General features: G+C 53.1%; 2 protein-coding genes across 7 annotated transcripts in view; one reads left to right on the top strand and one right to left on the bottom strand.

Annotated features, from left to right (window-relative positions):
• The window catches only part of f (espin protein forked), a 19353-nt gene extending 12230 nt beyond the window's left edge, over window positions 1-7123 (bottom strand). For 2 of the 4 annotated variants that reach the window (XM_025300254.1, XM_025300255.1), the window contains exon 1: window positions 4991-7123. In XM_025300254.1, coding sequence (XP_025156039.1) covers window positions 4991-5002 — 12 coding nt within the window. In that variant the 5' untranslated portion in view covers window positions 5003-7123. The remainder of the gene's footprint in view (window positions 1-4990) is intronic. The other 2 variants (XM_025300252.1, XM_025300253.1) reach the window with 2 other exon arrangements.
• hgo (homogentisate 1,2-dioxygenase) overlaps window positions 1-18442 on the top strand; it is a 26848-nt gene extending 8406 nt beyond the window's left edge. Inside the window, exons 1-8 of one of the 3 annotated variants that reach the window (XM_011137898.3) lie at window positions 11342-11426; window positions 11797-11932; window positions 12358-12503; window positions 12902-13088; window positions 13212-13391; window positions 13682-13905; window positions 14397-14523; window positions 17622-18442. In XM_011137898.3, coding sequence (XP_011136200.1) covers window positions 11409-11426; window positions 11797-11932; window positions 12358-12503; window positions 12902-13088; window positions 13212-13391; window positions 13682-13905; window positions 14397-14523; window positions 17622-17938 — 1335 coding nt within the window. In that variant the 5' untranslated portion in view covers window positions 11342-11408 and the 3' untranslated portion in view covers window positions 17939-18442. Of the gene's footprint in view, window positions 1-11341; window positions 11427-11796; window positions 11933-12357; window positions 12504-12901; window positions 13089-13211; window positions 13392-13681; window positions 13906-14396; window positions 14524-17621 lie in introns of those variants that run through there. The other 2 variants (XM_025300256.1, XM_025300257.1) reach the window with 2 other exon arrangements.

Here is an 18442-nt window from a genome sequence, read left to right as displayed (position 1 = left end):
GCGCGCGTATGTGTGTGTGTGTGTGTGTGTGCGCAATTCTTTCTTCTCTACGCGAGGTCATTCCTTTCCTCGGTGCCGCGAGCGCGCGCGGAATGGCCAGCGATTAAGCTCGTTAATGATTCTAATGAAAACGTATCCGGCTCTTCTCTTCCCCCCGAGAAAAGCGTCGAAAATTCGCACAATACACGCACGATACCCGCTCTGTTATTAAGCCGGGCGATTTCATCGATTACCCCCAAATCCGTCCGAGGATAAACGCTACCGGTTCTCGTGGGAGCGATCCGGCGACAGATTAGCGAGGTCGTGAAAGGAAAGCGTAATTAATCCGCGGTTTCGCGCAGTGTCGACAAAATGCTGCGTTTCGCTTCAATTTGCTTCGACACGACCGCCTGAAAGGGCGGCGAGGGCAGCGAGAAGTAAGCGGCGCGGGTGAATTTTAATGACTTGCACGAAGCCGCGGGCCTCTTATCCGTTCAATGGGGAACGCTAATAAACGGTGAAGAAAGTTAAGAAAAAGAAGAGAAAAAACGAGCCAACGATCTACATAAGATCCGGAACGACGTTTTGCCGTCGCGGCCTTTGTGCGAGTGTCACATCACATTCTTCAGCGTTTTTCATCTTCTCGCTCTTTTTTCTTTTTTTCTTTCGTTCTCGCGCGTCAGGAAACCGGATTATCCTGCACGGCGCGGACCATTTGATACGTCGCGCGCCGCCGCTAATTATGTTATACCGTAAGCCGAGCTCGTAACTCCCTTTCGCGTAATTCCGTGTGCGCGCGCGCGTGGAAATCGCGCCGCTTCCCAGTCGCTCTCGTTTCGTCGAGGTGAAACCGCGTGTCGATAGCGCGAGATTCCGCACTCGCGGCCGATTAAAGCCGACGAAATCTCCCCCTCCCCTCCTCCTCCTCCTCGGCCGCGGCCCTCTGCGAGCCTTTCTAGAACGCGCGTTTTCGAGCATTCCCGCTCGGCGCCGCCGAGTTGCACGAGTTTATTCCGTTGTATCGTCTACGTCGAGTCATTAGCGGCTAATCGTGATTCCGCGTCGGAACACGTTATAACGTTAACAGTCTCCCGTCGTTGCGCCGTATAATTAATTAACGCGCGGTTGTTCGCGATAGATTCTCCCCGTGAAATCGGTCGCGATCGGGGCGACCGATTGTCAAACGGCGGCAGAGATGAATGACGGCTGCAGAGATGAAAATCGCGCAATTTGCGCCGTTTCCGTCGCGATCGCGCTCGCGCGGCGCTATGCAAATTAGCGCGCGATGCGCTTTTAACCCATGGCGTAATTGGGTCGTGTGTGACGAAAGAGGGAAACGAAAGAAGTGCGTGCGATCGCGTAAGAGCAGGAGGAGGAGGAGGAGGAGGAGTGCTCGTCGCCTGTACGACGCGGAGTCGCGCGTGATAAAAGTGACATATCTCGCGCGCGCGCGCGCGCGCGTTCGACTCGGCCATGCGGGGAAAGTGGTATTTGAATGACCGTGTATTCTAATTTCCGAGCCGGCGGAAAAGAGAAATTCGCGCCAGATATCTCTTCGGTCGCGCCATCCGCTCGTCTCTAAATACGACGCCTCTCACAATTCGCCGTCTCGCCTCTCTCGACTGCGAAGACAAGTCTGACCGCTCGCTCGGCGGAGCACAATGCGACGTTTCGCAATCGCGCGTACACGCGTGTCCTTATTATATTTCAACGCGTGGACGCACGTGCGAGACGTACGGAGAGAAAGATCTCGGGGCTCGTGTTACCCGGAGCAAGGACCGGACGAAAATTCTCGGCGACGAGAGAAATGGTATCTCCGTTCGCGCGAGCGAAAAGAGTCTTCCGAGCGTTCAGAGCGAGCTTCGAGATTCGACTGAGATAATTGCGAACAATTGACCGACTGCGAGCCTTCCACGGGAAACTTTCTGTCGCCACAGCCACGAGTTTTTCCACTTTGTTCTTGGTTTTCTCGAGGAATATCCGGTCAGATTATCAGAATTCTTCTCGTTCACAAAGCGTGTACGAAACTGTGATACGAACTGATTTTCTTTCTTTTATCGGGAAAAAACCAGACCAAAACTTGTTTGTCAGCAGAAAGATTCCTGTAAGAAATTCCCACCCAGTCGATTGTCCTTTTTATCTCCACGAGGGGGTTTTAACGTAGCGGATGTTTTTCAGATTAGGAATATTTCAGTCGTGTTTCAAACGTCGCTTCACAAACTGACAACGACACAGATATCGTTTCTCGCTGCATTTCGACCTTTCGACTGCTCCATCTTGTCTATTACTCGAGATCTTTCTTTTTTGGTGCAGACGTAAATGCTGATAATGATTTCACAGTCGGTCTTCTCTCCACGAGGAAGCTCGCGTGCTATGCAAATGGGTAACATATTTCGGTCTTTAGGGACGTGAACGCGAAAATGCACCGTGACGGAGACGGATGACAAATTGTAAGAGCGCGATGTCACCGTGATGGCCAGCACCCGGAAAAAATGTCCGCTCACGCGAGGAGTCCTTCCCACGTGATGTGTGCTCTTCCGTTGCGTTATGCGCCACCGACACGCTCCTCGCTCAAGCGGGTGAAGGACGGAACGCGGGGAAAATGAATTCGTCCGCGTGCGGGTTTACGCGGATTTTTCGGTGCAGGTTACTCCTTCGCGCAGGATTCAGAGCGCGATGCTGATCGGCCGACTGCTACGTCTCTCCCTTCCGTCGTGCCGCGTACGTTTACCGTAAGTCAACCCAAGTGGGTGAGGAGCCTATGTGGGTAATGCCGAAACGTTAGAAAGTCGCGAAGGTACACGATCGTCTTGGCTATTGATAATACGAGCTAATAATTCAATATGAGCCAAATCAAAGGAGGGGCAAAGAAGATCGGCGATTTCGGACATCGGCCTCGAGTATGAGTGTGTTGGCTCTCTCGAGAAGGTGGACGAGAAACTCTTAGTTTTTCACATTCCCCAGCTCACACAAGTGAGCGACTCCTGGCCGGGACAATATTCCTCGCGATATCTTTCTTTCTCTCGCGGGAAAGTTGAGAAAGAAATGAAAATCAAAGTGGATTCGCAATTAAAAGATTCGAAGGAATTTTAATTAGGATCGGGCAAGCGATGGAAACGAGGAGAACGACACAAGAGCTTGGTCCTCTTAGCGTGAAGGATAGAGTTCATTCGCCTTTACCCTCCCGAAGAGATTCAGATTACGCAGCAATGGCGACTCCGAAATTCCGGATTCGGTCGACCCACGTCGTCACTCATTCGCGAATACCTTAGCGTCTACATTAAAAAGAAAAAAAAAAAGAAGGAAGAAAAATACCAGAGTCGTCAATTTCAAGCGGCCTCGCGGACGGTCGGTCTATCATAACGGGTTCCGCTCCTCGTCGCGTGATTATTATCGACAGATAATCTGCCGAATGCGTAAAACCGCCGCTGGAAACGCAACCCTCGGCGGTAACCACGAATGCACGCTCGCAGACTCGGGCCTCTCGCCGTTGCAGATAATCGCGTTTCCGAGTCGTGTTAATCTTGTTATCACCGGGCACGTTGTAGCGCCGCCGGTTGATCTTTCGCAGGCGTGTTCTCGTGTGCGACGTTCAAGGTGAAAGATCGCGTCTCACAGTCATGGAACTGACCTGTGCAAGGTCGCAGCGGCCGCGCCGCGAAATGCAGTCCGCGGCACCTCATTCGCGGCGGATGAATGACAGTGACGTGATTGGGTCGACCGGTCGATCGGAATCCGAGAGCGACCCTGTCAGCCCGCGAGCGCGGGATTTTGCGAACTCACCGTCGCGTCGCAGTGCTGGAGATTCTAAATTTACCGAGCGCTCTGGAAATTTGGAGAAAGTGCGCGCGGCACTTCGTGCACTGCCGTGGCCGCGTCGACTTAAACATCGACCTCTTGCCTCTTCGGTCTTCGACGAGCCGTTGCATCGCGAGCGCGCGTCGGCACTTCCTATTACACGCATGAATGTCCGCCGCTCGTTACGAGTGAAAAGTTAGCAGCTATTAGCAGGTGTGTACGCAAAACCGGATCGCGCGTAGAAACTGCCGGCTCTCCGTTACAGCGGGGCGATTTTACAGCTAACTTTCGAGTCATCGTCATCGGGGGATTCGAAGCGCTCGCGTCGGAGACGATCCTCCGGATCCTCGAATCGGGCGATGCCCGTTGAAACCGTTGTGGATTATCGACAGGCTTGCAGCAGTTCGCCGTCGTCGTCGTCGTCGTCGTCGTCGTCGTCGTCGTCGTCGTCGTCGATGATTTCATCGGCTTGACAGGTGCGAATCGCTTTGCAGACGTGGAATCGGACGGATTAGCTGCGAGACAGCGGATGCTGCGATCAACCTGCGACGCGTTTCGTCGTTAACAACAAGAAGTACGGCTAAAAGCCCGACGTACCTTCGCGAGCGGCCGCGAGCGACGCGATGAGAGTAATCTCCCAGATCGAAATTCTGCATCAACACCTTTAGTTAACGATCTGCGGTGTCGATCTGCTCAACTTGCTCAACTCTTGGACCAAGTGTCTCGTCTAACGAGATTAACATTCGCGTGACGCAACATGGTTGAACATTTCTCCGCGTGAAATGAGAAATCGATCAAGTTATCAAGAAAAATAGTACGGCTGAGGACGCGGCCAACTTCCGCCTTGAGACTCACATCTTCTGCATCGAAATTCTTCATGAGCCACTTCTTAGTCAACCTAGTCAACTGCTCGACCGAGTGTGTCTAACGAGACAAGTAACGGACAAGTTACTTTGCGCGATATATTTTCACGTGTTCACACGGCATAACGTGGTTGAATATTCCTCGACGTTAAACAACGTTCAGTAGAGAGCGAGAGAGAGAGAGAGAGAGAGAGAGAGAGAGAGACAGAGAGGGAAGGAGGGAGGGAGAGAGCGAGTCACCTCTCGAAGTCGTGTATATCGGAGCCGCGAAGAGCTCAACGCTAAATGTTGCCGCGCGGAGCGATGCGCACGGTGGCATTACGGTACCTTATGCATTACGGCTCACTTACGTATACACCCATGCAAAACCGGACTTGGTACTCCGCTGCGCAACCGGAAACCAAAAAGCCTCTCAGGTCGCCTCCGGTCGCTCGTCGCAGGCGGCTCCGCGCTCGGTCGCAGAAGAAGGCTCCGCTCGATCCTTCCGCTCATCTGTCGGAACGCACGCTCCGCTGTCCTAGTTCGGACCAAACCGGGGCTCGCCAAGGCTCGCGCCGTCAAGGCCGTTCATCCGCGAGTCCCCAGCGCGACCAGAGAGACAACGGTACCTCCGCTCCACGTTGGCGCCGCCGATGCGCTCTCCTCGTGCTCCACGCGAATCCTCAGGACCACCCTCTTCCGACTCTCCCCTCGGCTGTCGCGAATTTCAAGATCGAGTCACCGCAGTCGAATCTCTTCGTTCTTCAAGCGCGTCCCCAAGTCCCTCCGGATTTCGATCCGGGTATCCAAACCGGTTCACACAAATTCGCGAGAATTTCTCGAACGCGTCCAGTTACTTCCGATCCTTCCGACGCTTCAATAGACGCCAGAATCGCCCAAAGCGTCTTAAGACTTCAAAATGATACGTTCGGGATTTTCCAGCGTCCGTACTTTTGCTCCTGAGCCGCTTAGGGCTTTCGAGCAAATTTGCAGAGACACTCTCTCTCTCTCTCTCTCTCTCAAATTTCCTCCAGCGAGTTTCAAAAGTCGAAATTTCTCTACTGAATATTCCTCCAAAATCCTTCAAGAGCCTCGCGGTCTCACTGTCTCTCCTCTCCGGACGAGTCTCTCCAGGCTCCTCTCGCGACTCGCGGTCCAGTTTTGGCCAGTCGAAATCACGCAAAATCCTCAGTGCTCGAGTCCGCACGCGTAGCGTTTTCTCACCGGCTCTTGCCGTGCTCGACGAGCACGTCCGGCCAGTGCGAGCGGGCGCGCGACTATGACTCGAAGCTAACCGGAGTCACGCGCGAGTTAGCACCTGCCTGTCGGCCTGGGTGACGCGGGTCGATTTCTCGACTGGAACCTGGTGCGCGGGTTTTCCTCTGGTGGCGGCGAAGCGCGCTACGGCGAGTGGAGTCGAGTCGAGCTGGGGCTAAGCGAGGCGAGGCGAGGCGAGGCGAGGCGAGGCGAGGCGAGGCGAAGGAAAGCGAAGCGAAGCGGACCGCGCCCGCGCCTGTTCGTCAGGCGCAGGTCGTCAGGCCGGTGGTCCAGGTGCCCTTTTCCTCCGATCCGATCCGGCTTCCAGAATACGTTCGCTCGGCCCGTCGTCGCCGGGCACACCAGCAGGCGACCGGCCGGTCGGGAACGGCCGGGTACGGGCGCGCGCGGGTGACGGTCGGCCAACGAACTCGCGCCTCGCCGCGCGAGTCTCTCTGTCGTCGTCGTCGTCGCGCGTCTCTCGTGCCTCCGCAGCGTGCTGAGCGCAGGAGGCGGCAGACCGGGACTCTCTCGTAGTCGTCAGGTCCGATCGTCGAGAGCCCACCTGCTCTTCTCTCTCATCCGCCGGTGAGGCGGACGAGGTAGGGATGCGATGCCTCTCCGGTGCTCGTTGTCCGCCTCTCCACCTCTCGGCCGCCTCGCCGCGGATCGCGTCGTCCTTTTGCCTCTCGTCGCGTTGTCCTACTCCCGGCGGATCCCGCGGATTTTCCCGCCACGCTCCAGTTTGCCCACGAGACCCCCGTCTCTCTTCGGGGGATGTCGGTTGGCTGGTCATTTATGGGGAGAAATTCTCGGGACGTTTTCCCTCGAACCATCGCCGTCTTTCCCGGCCTCTTCCCCGAGACGCCGATGACGCCGATGCTTTTCGACGTTCCCGAGGAGCAGCCGAGGGACGGTATCAAGTCGGGAAGCTGTGATTAGCGCGTCGACGCGTCGCGATCTCTCCTCGTTATTACTCACTGTACACGCGCGGCGTGTATATCAGCACGCTTAATGAGACTGAGATACGCTGCGATTTTTGGACTCGCGCTCGTGCAATCATCGCGCTTGCAAGATGCAAATCGCGCTTGAAGGTCGTGCGCGAGCGGCTCTAATCGCAATGTTAAGGCATAAAACATGAGACGCCCGATGCGCGGGCGTCGAAGATAAGATTCGATAGGAAAGATCCGATACCGACCGAGCGCGCCATCATAATCAAAGGTGTGTTGTCGTTAATTGCACATTATCGTTGATCTCCGCGACTCTCCTTTATCATTCCGGCAGCCGATACACCGGGAGAAGAGGAGACGCGTGCGCGCGTCTCTTTGAAAAGTAAGCGCGACCTAGAAAGCACCCGTCGATCGAGTTTCTTCTTCTGCTTTTTTTCTCCTTTCGGGAGCGAGCAGCATCTGCGTTCCCCGTTAGTTCTCCCTCTCTCTCTCTCTCTCTCCCTCTCTCTCTCTCTCTCTCTCTCTCTCTCTCTCTCTTTTCCTCTCTCAACGTGATGCAAAAGGAAGTCCCCTCTGGAGCGAGGCGGCGGAGGATGAGAAGCGCGAGCCACCGTCGCCGCGAGGTGGCAGCGCTCTTTCCTCTCTCGGATATCATCGTCCTCGTCATCTCCCACCGAGCTCGAATTTCTTTTCGCCTCCTCTTCGTCCGATCCCACTACGTCTAACTGTAAAGAGCCATCCCCACTTGCCGCCTTGGCGCCAGGTAGCCTCGGTTCTTCGCAGGTGCCGCTGGCAGCTACGACCGCGCGGCAGCGCGTCTGTGCCAACGACGACGACGGGAGCGTTTGAAAATTAAGATTAAGACAGTTAATTGCGACTGCCGTTTCGGCTGAGGATGAGCGTCGAAGCGATGGTCTCACGACCATCGCTTCGACGCTCGACCATCTGACGATTTGAAACTTGATTAATATAAATACTTTCGTGCAGGATTTATTACTAAAAAGCGCAGAAAACAGACAGACTGCAATTGGCTCTTGTTTTTCTGCTCGTTTCGTATAATTTTGGAAATTAAGATTTCTGTTGAGAGAAAGATTGAACAGGAGGACATTGAGGAAAATTTGACAAGGTTAAAATTTAAAGGAGAGAGAGAGAGAGAGAGAGAGAGGGGGAAGGGGGTAATATAAAAATTAATGTTAAAGGATTGAAAGGTTGCGAGCGATAGAATAATAATATGGAAAGCTTCCTCGGTGTGAGGCGATAATCAAGTAATTATGATCTTGCGTTGTCTCCGGTCAACGTTTCTCCCGCGATCGGAGAAATCCGCGAGAGTCTTGGGATAATCATTGATCTCGATAATTTTTCTTTACTTAAACGACGACGATTCACATCGCTACTTGCCGTCGATTTGCGAAATCCTCGAAATGCGAGTTCCTTTCCCCGTGGAGATTGTCGCCGGCCGGCGGTGATCACGTTTTTCTCCTGCGAAATATTGAAATTCGACGAAATGTCAAGAGTACTGGTTTAACGGAATTATGCGGAAAACCGATCGGCTCGTGCTGCATACGATCGCTGCTAAATCACCTGTGAAATTCTGTCGGGAAACGGACGCGTGTGCGCACGCACGCACGCACGCACGCACGCACGCACGCATTGCAGCATCTGACGCGGCCCGACTCGGTCGACTCGGTCGATTTTCCGCGAGCGGAACGAAACTGGTCCTCGCGCGATTCCTCCTCCGCGTTGGCGTGCGAGCATCCCGAGAATCCGGCCAAAGTCGATCTGAAATTCGCCGTTCGGTCGAGTCGATTTTTGTCAACCCGACGGAACCAGTCGGAGCGGTATGTTGTGTAACGCGCAGAGCGCGCGCGCGCGCGTGCGCCAGAGATTTCCATCGCGCTCCACGTGTGTCGGAATTCGTTTTACCGAGTCGCGACAAAATCGCAAATCGACACATAAACGTAGACGCACGTAGAGTACGCTTATCTCACCGCTTAAATTACCGCCGACACGCGCGTTTCCTCGACGCGCGCTCGCGCCGTCTGTTGACGTTGATAGCGCGATAAAGTGCTCCCGTGACGTAGATATCGCTCTGCTCGGCGACGGAGAGCGGCGGATTTTCACGCGGGCTGCCTTGTTTTTCGCGTCGGCGATCGCGAGAGTTACGCTCCACCGCCGGCTTATATATATATATATATATATATATATATATATATATATACACGTATATATATTACATATAAGTGTCGATTTTTCTCGATCCGCGAGCGCAGCTCGTAAATTGCCAGGCCGGTGTATCTTCGCGACACTCAGCGATTGCGGTCACGTGGCAACCGTCATTCCTCTTCCTTTTTTTTGCCGCGTGACCATCGAGAAAACAACGCGTGATCGTATGCAGATTTCAGCGCGCATCTTAATTACCGTCGCGCGGGTGCGATTTCCACTCGCTCTCGCTCATAATGACCGTGCCGGTCGAATGGCAAAAAATGGCTCGCCGATTCGATCTCGCGGCGCGAGCAGCGCGACGTCTCTTCTTCGTTTTCGAAAAGCGAACGCATCGAACGGCGGGCTCCTCCCGCCGGACGCAATCGGCTCGTCATTACGTGTCGTCGGTAAAATGACTGATCCTCCGCACGGTGAAAGTCGAGAATATGGAGCGCAATTATGGCAAATACCTTGTTTACGGCGTGTACGTTATTTTCTGCATTCCGCGTTTTTCGAGCGATTTTAAATCTGGAAGTACAATCTTTGTAACGCGGAGCACGCATTATACGCGCGGCCTTCGCGCATAAATGAAATTCTGTTTTCTTTTTCTCTTCACGCAACCGTAGAAAATGCAAATTTCAATCAACCACGCAGGCACCTGTTGGCGCACATTTAAATACAAATTATGGTAGCCGCTAAAATTATCCCAAGTGAAATATCACAAGCGCGTTTGAAGACTTATAACAAGACTGCCGATAATCCCGCACGGAGACGACAGTTCCATCGATGTGGATGAAACGTTTCCGTTGTGTGGAATGAATAAAGACCAGATGGAGGAGACTCGATTGCGGGGACGGAAAAATTCCTCGAAGAGCTCTCTCGAGTTCCCCGAATAATTTCCGTCAAGTTTTCACGCAGCTGAACGTGTCCAGACGACGTTCGGCCGCGGTGATACGGAGATACGATTTCTCGCCGACTCGAGTTATCGCCCCCGTACGGTCCCCGTTCGGTTAAACGAACCGAGATTTCTTTCTCCGTACACATTCGTACACAGCCGAGACGCGCCTCCTCGAAACCGAGCTCCACCTCGATCGCGATCGGTGGAAACTCGCGTGTAATTACGCCAAAGGCGCCAGAGGCGTGTACGCGTTCGGCGTGACGCGAAACTTTCTCGCGGACAACGAACTTTCCGCGATAACCGATAAGAGGTCCGACAAGGTGAAAACGATTAGAATAAAATCCACGGCGCGCGCGGCGGTCGAGTTCGCGTCGCGGACGAAGACGATCGGATTTTCGTTGAAACTTGACTGTCATGTCAGGTTTATTTGATCGAAACAAGAACGAGCACCTTGCCGAGATGTTCTAGACTCGAGATAAGATAAAGCGACGAGGCAATTTATCGATGGATGATTACCTTCTCGCGCGAGAGCGATACGCTTACTCTGTAAAACGACGTTATAAATATGAATGTTACAAAGGAGGAAAGCCGCGATATGACATTGAGCAACAAACGAGTCGAGTTTGCAAATCTTCAAGTGACGTTACGCGACCGACAACAACACACCTCCCCCCCCCCCCCGCAGAAGCGTGAAACGTTCCAGATCACGTAGGCACGCCTCCGCCTCCGCTCATAAATCTTCCCCGAAGGTGCGTGCAAGGAGAGTGTTTCGGTAAGCAGGATAGAAATAACGAGTATTTGCCGCTTACGCAACGCTTACCCGTCATTATTGGCTAAAGGTGATCGCGACCAACACAAGTGCGAGTGGAAGTGCGGGACCCTCTCGCGTTTCCTGGGGAAGGAAGATATCGAAATGAGAAAGTATCGGGAAATTCAGAAGCGTCGAGACGACTTCACGAAAAGTCATCGGAGTTGTCGCCGCGAGAGCGGACTCATTTGAATATCTTTGTAATTTGGAAATTTTTCGAGTCGACGAAATCGACGAAATCGACGAATCACGGCTCTTCGGCAACCGGACCCGAGGACCGGGCGGTTTCTTCGGGCGAGATCACAGATCAGCCGCGTGCTCGTGATGACGACCGATCGTGATCGGCCGGTCGGCGATCGGGCGAGCTGATGTTGCGAGGGGCTCGTCTCGGGAGAGGCTCTCGGTGATAAATTCCTTAGTGTGATGTGGAATTTCTGGCTCCCCGACTGGCTATCACAGCCGGCCGTGCCGGTGTTAACCGAAGCCGTGCCTACGATTACTCGCAGCCGATTGGTCCGCGGCCGTAAACATGTTTTTGCATAATAACAATCTCGTCGTCATTGCGTGGCCTGAGAACAAGCGCGGTCCCCCCGTCGTTCATATAAAACGGGGGACACCGCGGAGACCTCGGTATTTCGTGTGAGGAGAAGAAACCGCCGAGCCACTGCCGTGTCATGAAAGACGAGCTCAAGGTAGCGGAGCTGTTACTTCTCTCGGATATTAAACCTCGCGTTACTTTTCTTCCATCTCTCTCCGTTGATTGTTTTCGTTTGCGAAAAGAAGTCGATCTTGAATCGCAAGGACCTCTCTCGTGGGATCTCTCGCGGGGTCGACCACGCGATTGGGGCGATCCCGCGAGTATCTCCCGAGTCGCTTGGGAGCCGAGACGACAGCTCTCTCGGAAGCGTCGCAAGCGAGATAACGAGAGCAAAAATTTGAAGAGCACTCGGCAAGATTTGACGTTGCGATCCGGGCTTAAGATAACGACGCGATGACGATTCGCCGGCGCGCCCGTTGCCTTCGGCGAATATCATCGCGAAGTGACCGCGTGTCTTTTGTTAGTACCTCACGGGATTCGGCTGCGAGTTCTCCAGCGAGGATGAGCGCTGCCCAGGAGCACTGCCTGCTAGACAGAACAATCCGCAGAAGTGCCCATATGGTCTTTACGCCGAGCAATTGTCGGGAACGGCGTTCACCGGTAAGTGAAGTCTCGCGTGTGCGCGTATTTGATACCTTCAAAATTGCACCGGAGTCCTGAAGTGACGAAAGTTGCCTCGCGCGCTCGTTGCTCCACGTTCCAGCGTAGTTTTCCCGAGTTTCTTCGGCGTAATCTTCGGATAAATCCACATTTTCGATCAGTCGCTAGACACGTCGCCGGGAGTTTCAAGCGACGAGAGCACTCTCGTTTCGAGAGAGTTGAAACTGGTTTCCCACGCACCAACGGAGTTCTATCGCCACTCTCGTGCTTATCAGCCGACATATTTTCACAAGTGACCCGCGAGACACGCTATCATCGCTGATCTGTAACTCTGTTGGTCGTTCGTGACTTTCCGTAACGATAGAATCGTGACGCCTCGTCGATTAACACCGGTCAAAGCGGCTTATCTCGAATTCGTTCCTCAGCTCCGCGTTTTGAGAACAAAAGATCCTGGTTCTACCGGATGAGACCGTCCGCCGTTCACAGGCCGTTCAAGCCTTTTAGCGAAGCGCACGGCGCCGAGTGTCACTTAACCAACGATTGGAACAAGACTCACCCCAATCCTAATCAGGTAAAGTCGCAGTTTGGGGTTTTGGTGTTTAACAGCGGGGTCTGTGTACATACCTTTCAACACCTCGAGCTCGAGTAAAACGTTCGGACTACTCGAAGCGGCTCTTGCGCAGCTTTATCAAATATCAAACAAGTTTACGAGACTTGATTAATTACTTATTGATTGTTATTTAACAGTTTTCCAGTCCCCCTTAATTTTTGTTCGAATCCGCCCAACTGCCGCGTACGCGGATCTTATCAAAATGTTAATGCGGTTTAAAGAGGTGAACAAGAAATAATCAGAAAAAATCGTGTAAGAAACGAATCACACATATCTCTTCGTCGCGCTGAAACCATCGATTCAGCGGGACTTGCCGACGATCGGCGGCTCGTCTAAAGCTGACCGCTCTCGCTTCTCAGCTGAGATGGAAGACGTTCGATGTTCCCACTCGACGGGACCCCGAGGTGGACTTGGTCGAAGGTCTTCACACCGTGTGCGGTGCCGGCGATCCCAAAATGCGTCAGGGTGTCGTGGTGCACGTGTATCTCTGCAATGCGTCGATGAAGGATAGAGCTTTCTACAACGCCGACGGCGATTTCCTTATTGGTAGGTAACAAAGGGCCGAGGTTTTTCTGAAAAAAGGTAGAAAGATGTGAGAGAGAGAGAGAGAGAGAGAGAGAGAGAGAGAGAGAGAGAGAGAGAAAGAAACTCGCTGTTCGCTGCTCGCAGTCCCGCAACTGGGCGCTCTGCAAATCACCACCGAGTTCGGCAAGATGCGCTGCGAGCCGAACGAGATTTGCGTGATTCAACAAGGCATGCGATTCTCCGTCACCGTCTTCGGGCCATCGAGAGGTTACATCCTCGAGGTCTTCGACAGTCACTTCCGGTTGCCGGAGCTGGGACCGATAGGTAGGATTCGTCGCGGTCGGTCTCGACCGAGGAAGGATCGCGAGTGCTTCGCTCCGCTTCGCTTCTTTCCTCGAAACTTTAGAAAACTTATGCGAACTTATCTCGCATACAACACGTTCATGTCTCTCCCTTTTTTCTCTTAACTGTGCTTGTATCGCTTCTATGCTGCTGCTGCTGCTGCTACTGAAGTTCGCTATTTGTTTGTTGGAAGTCTAAATCGCGACAGAGTAAGTCGATGTTTTCTTAATGAGCGATCCTTAATGAGTTTCCTTAATGACGATCACGCGCAGGAGCAAACGGCCTGGCGAACCCGAGAGACTTCCAGACGCCGGTCGCATGGTACGAGGATCGCGAGGTCGACTATGAGATCGTATGCAAATATCAGGGAAAACTGTTTGTGGCCGGCCAAGGTCACAGTCCCTTCGACGTGGTGGCGTGGCACGGCAATTACGTACCTTACAAATACGACCTCGACAGGTTCATGGTCGTCAACTCCGTTTCCTTCGATCACTGCGTGAGTAAACACATTCGCTCATTCGAGCGATCAACCTGTCACTTGCGGATTTGAGAGGAGGTTTCCAGCGCCGCAGTATTATCCCTATTGATGCGCCGGAGATTTCCCCAGCGATGATCCTCGCGAATATATCTTCGTCGACGCGGGGCGATTCTCTTTCCCCCGCGAGCGATCTCGATCTTACGAGTCATCCGGAAAGTTTAGAGTTTCACGTTAGTCGAAAGATGGATCGATCGATCGTGATACGTTCGAGCGGCGAGTAAAGTAACTCGATAATTCGCGATCAGGACAGAGGATCGCGTGCGAGGACTCTCTCGATCGACAGTCGACTCGGAGAGAGAGAGAGAGAGAGAGAGAGAGAGAGAGAGAGAGAGAGAGAGAGAGGAAGGGGAGAAGGGGGAGGGAGAGAGAGAGAGAGAGAGAGAGAGAGAGAGGTCTCAGTGAATTTGAGCGTGACGCTCTCGCGGTAAATGGCTCAATTAATTCCGCAGGATCCGTCCATCTTCACCGTGCTGACGTGCCCCACTAACAAGCCTGGAACCGCCGCGGCCGACTTTGTGATCTTTCCACCCCGATGGTCCGTGCAAGAGCACACTTTCCGACCACCTTACTATCATCGTAAGTAGAAAGTGTATAGCTTTACGGTCGCGTTTAATTATCGCAGGCGCATGCTGATGCGAAGACCCGCGTATGGAGGAGATCAGTCGTCATGACGTGAATCTATCGCACGAACATTATCCGAGCGCTGCACGGGAAGGAAAATCCCACTTCGTGTAACCGAACAGGGAACGAACGAAAATACGGTGACGGGGTGTACGATAAATCTCTGCTGCGCAGCCGAAAACAGCCGTCTGAATAGCTAGCTGAGAGCTCGGTTGAGAGAACTGAGAACAATCGACTGATCAGAAAATTCCTGCTGCCGCAGAAATTTCTCTGTTCCTACAATCGAGCTTCAGTCCTTTTAGTCCTCTGCGGGCTACGGAAAATTCAATCCACCAACGGGGAATTGTCTTTCCTGCCACGAGCATCATCTCATTCAAGTTCTAACTCGCGCGAGAAAAGTGCCGGTTTGGGGGAAGAGGCATGGCTCGCCAAGCGGGCTGCGGAAAGCGTCGGCAAGAGAGTACATTGTATTCAGTATGCAGCATCGGTAATCGGCCGCCAATCGGCGACGTATTATTTACCGGACACGGTACGCTCCCGAGAAATTGCGAAACCTCCGGTCTTTTTTCCCTCTCACCGGTCTCAGGGGTCGGTTATACACAGCTGTTTCGAGCGAGCGTTCCGTCTCGAGCTGCACGGTGGCGTCTTCGTTCCGGAAGAGCGCGCCTGAAAATTGTGCAACCGAGCCGGCACGGAGAAAACTCGACATTTTTCCCGCCGACCGGTCACAACAATGTCTCTTTCTCCCGGCGGGAGAATCGTTTCACCGATTTCCTACCTCGATGACGATCCGATCGATTATGCGACACGGGCCGGGCACTTTCGTTCGCGCTCCTCCTCGCCGCCATGCTCGCGCTCGTCGTGCTCGTTGTGGACGCGCTTGTTTGTTGTGCTCGTCGTCGTCGTACTACGCGCTCTTGCTGGGAAAGTCCGTCGCGTGCGAGGAGAAAGACGCGCCTCGGGACGGGATGCCTATCGACGGACGCATCCTTACGAGTTAAATAATTGGAAGCCACGGGAGGGAGGGAGGGGGAGAGAGAGAGAGAGAGAGAGAGGCGCCCACACCGCGTCGCGGCCCGCGCAGTCCCTGAATGTCCCGTTGCGTAGAAATCGCGCGCGTGCGAAATTGCAGGATCGATCGGGGTAACTGTGACAGTCGGCTAAACGCGACACACGACGCGACGTGTCGCGGCTGTGTGCTTTCCGATCGTAGAATGAATGCTGGTCGAGACCGGGAGATTGTTAAAAATAACCGTCCATGACCGCTCGACCGCAGCTTCACTGCAAATAAGTGGAGTCAATTATGATTTTTGCCGGCGATTAATGGCGAGACCGCTCCCGCGCAGAGACTGTTGAATATTTATTCGATATAATGATAGGAATTACGTGAGAGCGCGATAAATGTCATTGCTGGAGAAATGATTTCTCCTCGTGCGACATTTCGATATCCTACCGTGGTCGATCGAAAAATCACTGTCGATCCTCTCGTACGCGCGAAGGATCGCCATCGAGTTTCCCCTTATCGCGCCTACGCGTCATTTCGCTCCTCTTGACTCCATCTCCCAACGCTCGTCCCCGCCTCTCCCCCTTTTCGCTCCTCTTCGTTGCTCCTGCAGCATCTCCGAGAATACGTGGTCGTGCCGCGTCGATCTCGTTCGTGCGAGAATCCAGATCGCCGATAAACGAAATCACCGCGCGACGCACAATGCGTGTCTCGACGAAGTTCATCCGAGCAAGCCGGTAAGAGTGGCCGTTCGCGCTGCTTTCTCCGAGATTTGATAACTAGAACTGAAGCGGCGCGTACATGATACATCCAATGCGGGCCATTCTCCACGTTAATGAATAACTCGGCGGCGCGTAGAGAACGATAATATGCAAAACGCGCCCGCCGGATTTCCATTGCAGATCGCGCCGCCGCGGCGCGGCGTGTTTCGCGTTGCGCGATCGCGAACGATGACGCCCGCGTTATGCATTCGCTTCGCGTTTCGCGTGTCGGACAATGTGCCGCTCGACGATGAAAATTAACATCGATATAAACGCGCGTTAAAGAACTACCGGCCGCGGTCGTCATCGCCAGCCGCTGATTTATTCGACGCGGCTATCGTCGCGCGCGCGCGCGCGCGCGCGCGCGCGTTTCGCGAGTCCTTTCACGAGTCTTTGTCGCGAGGACATGTCGCGATTATTCATGGGGCCGAATCGTTACTTATCGAGACGACGATCCCGTCAGCGATCCCGAATCGGTCTGTGCGAAACGCGTTTCGGCGCGTGAAGATTTCTTCCTGTTCTTTTTTCTCCAGCTCGACGCGAATGCCTCGTGGGGCTCATTTGCACAGCCGTTGTTGCATTAGCAATTCGGTGTGTAGTGACTTTTTTCTAGCTACGGCTAGTTGGGCTAATTTATACCGGAAAGCCAGTACTCGGCGATAACGGAGCCGGTATTCTCGCACATATGATGTTCTGCCGCGCTTCGCGTTTATTTTCGGCGTTCCCCTCGCTTATTATTTCACATGTGTCTTATTTCTTGCAAATATAACGCGTAATTTATGCTAATCCATGATGCTCACTGCTTGTATTATTGATTAGCCGTAAATTTGTTATTTACGTTTCATCCGCCATTCCAGTAGGCGGTGTGATAGTTTATCGCGGCTATTATGTCATCGTCTCTTATTTCTCTCCAGCGAACTCTCGTAAGTGAGGCAGGATTTATCGATTTTTAATAGCCCCAAGCGTGCCCAAAAATTTCCCAAGTACAACTGTCAGCACTGAAACTGCCGATCCGCTTCTACCGGAGTGGTCGAAGTGACAAGTTTGTGAAAAAGTCGTACGTTGCAGGCCCCAAAAATGCCTCTGCTTACATATTTCAATGTTATCTATCGTTGAAACCGAAGACATATTCGCCGTGTAACATCGCCATGAATAATTTTTCCAAGAGATCACAAACCGGTCATTCTCGACGGCGCACGCCGGTTGTAAAAAGAAGTTGTAATAAGAATCGCCGGGACAAAAAGAACACGGAAAAATAAACACGGCGGATCTCGCTGTTCGATTCCCAGGCAATTGCATGAGCGAGTTCATGGGGCTGATAAAGGGCCGCTACGAGGCGAAGGAGGACGGCTTCCAGGCTGGCGGCGCGACTCTGCACTCCATCATGACCCCGCATGGGCCGGACGCGCGTTGCTTCGAGGCCGCGTCCGAGGCCGAGCTGCTGCCGGAGAGAATCGCCGACGGCACGCAGGCCTTCATGTTCGAGAGCTCGTACGGCTTGGCCGTGACGGAGTGGGCCGAGAAGCACTGCAACAAGCTGGACGACGAGTACTACGAGTGCTGGCAGGGCTTGCGGAAGCGCTTCGAGCCGGCGGCTAAAGCTTAGAGTGAGAAGGCCCACGACGAGTGGCGCATCTTCATCTTGACGCGCCTCCGCGACCGGCAGTCGTTCAGCTTAGACACGAGCCTCTGATCACCATCCTCCTCCTCTTTTCCGCTTTTCTTCAAGATGCTACTCGAGATGAATGTTAACCCCTTGCTGCGTCGATAGACGTCAGTTGATTTTATGTCACAAACAATCACTTTTGTAAGTGAGAACTATATTATATTTGTGCTCAATATATTATATTTGTAATCGCAAGCGATCGTAAAGTACAAGTATACTTGTACTTGTAACCGTAAAATATATTATACTTATAAATGTGTTGCGGGAAGCGGATATGCAAATATTTTCGCGATATTGTCACGAAGTAACCGAGCATCCACGACGGATGATCGGCTGGACAGAAACTCAGACTCAGAAAGTTGAGTCTTTCGACACGTGTTTTCTAGCGCCTGCTTGTCTGTTTTCGAAATCTTGGAGATTAAATCGAGATTGCTCATATCTCAA

Source organism: Harpegnathos saltator, unplaced genomic scaffold (genome assembly GCF_003227715.2).
Source record: "Harpegnathos saltator strain DR-91 unplaced genomic scaffold, Hsal_v8.6 scaffold343, whole genome shotgun sequence".
Lineage (NCBI taxonomy): Eukaryota > Metazoa > Arthropoda > Insecta > Hymenoptera > Formicidae > Harpegnathos > Harpegnathos saltator.
This window is presented reverse-complemented; position numbering and strand designations above follow the sequence as displayed.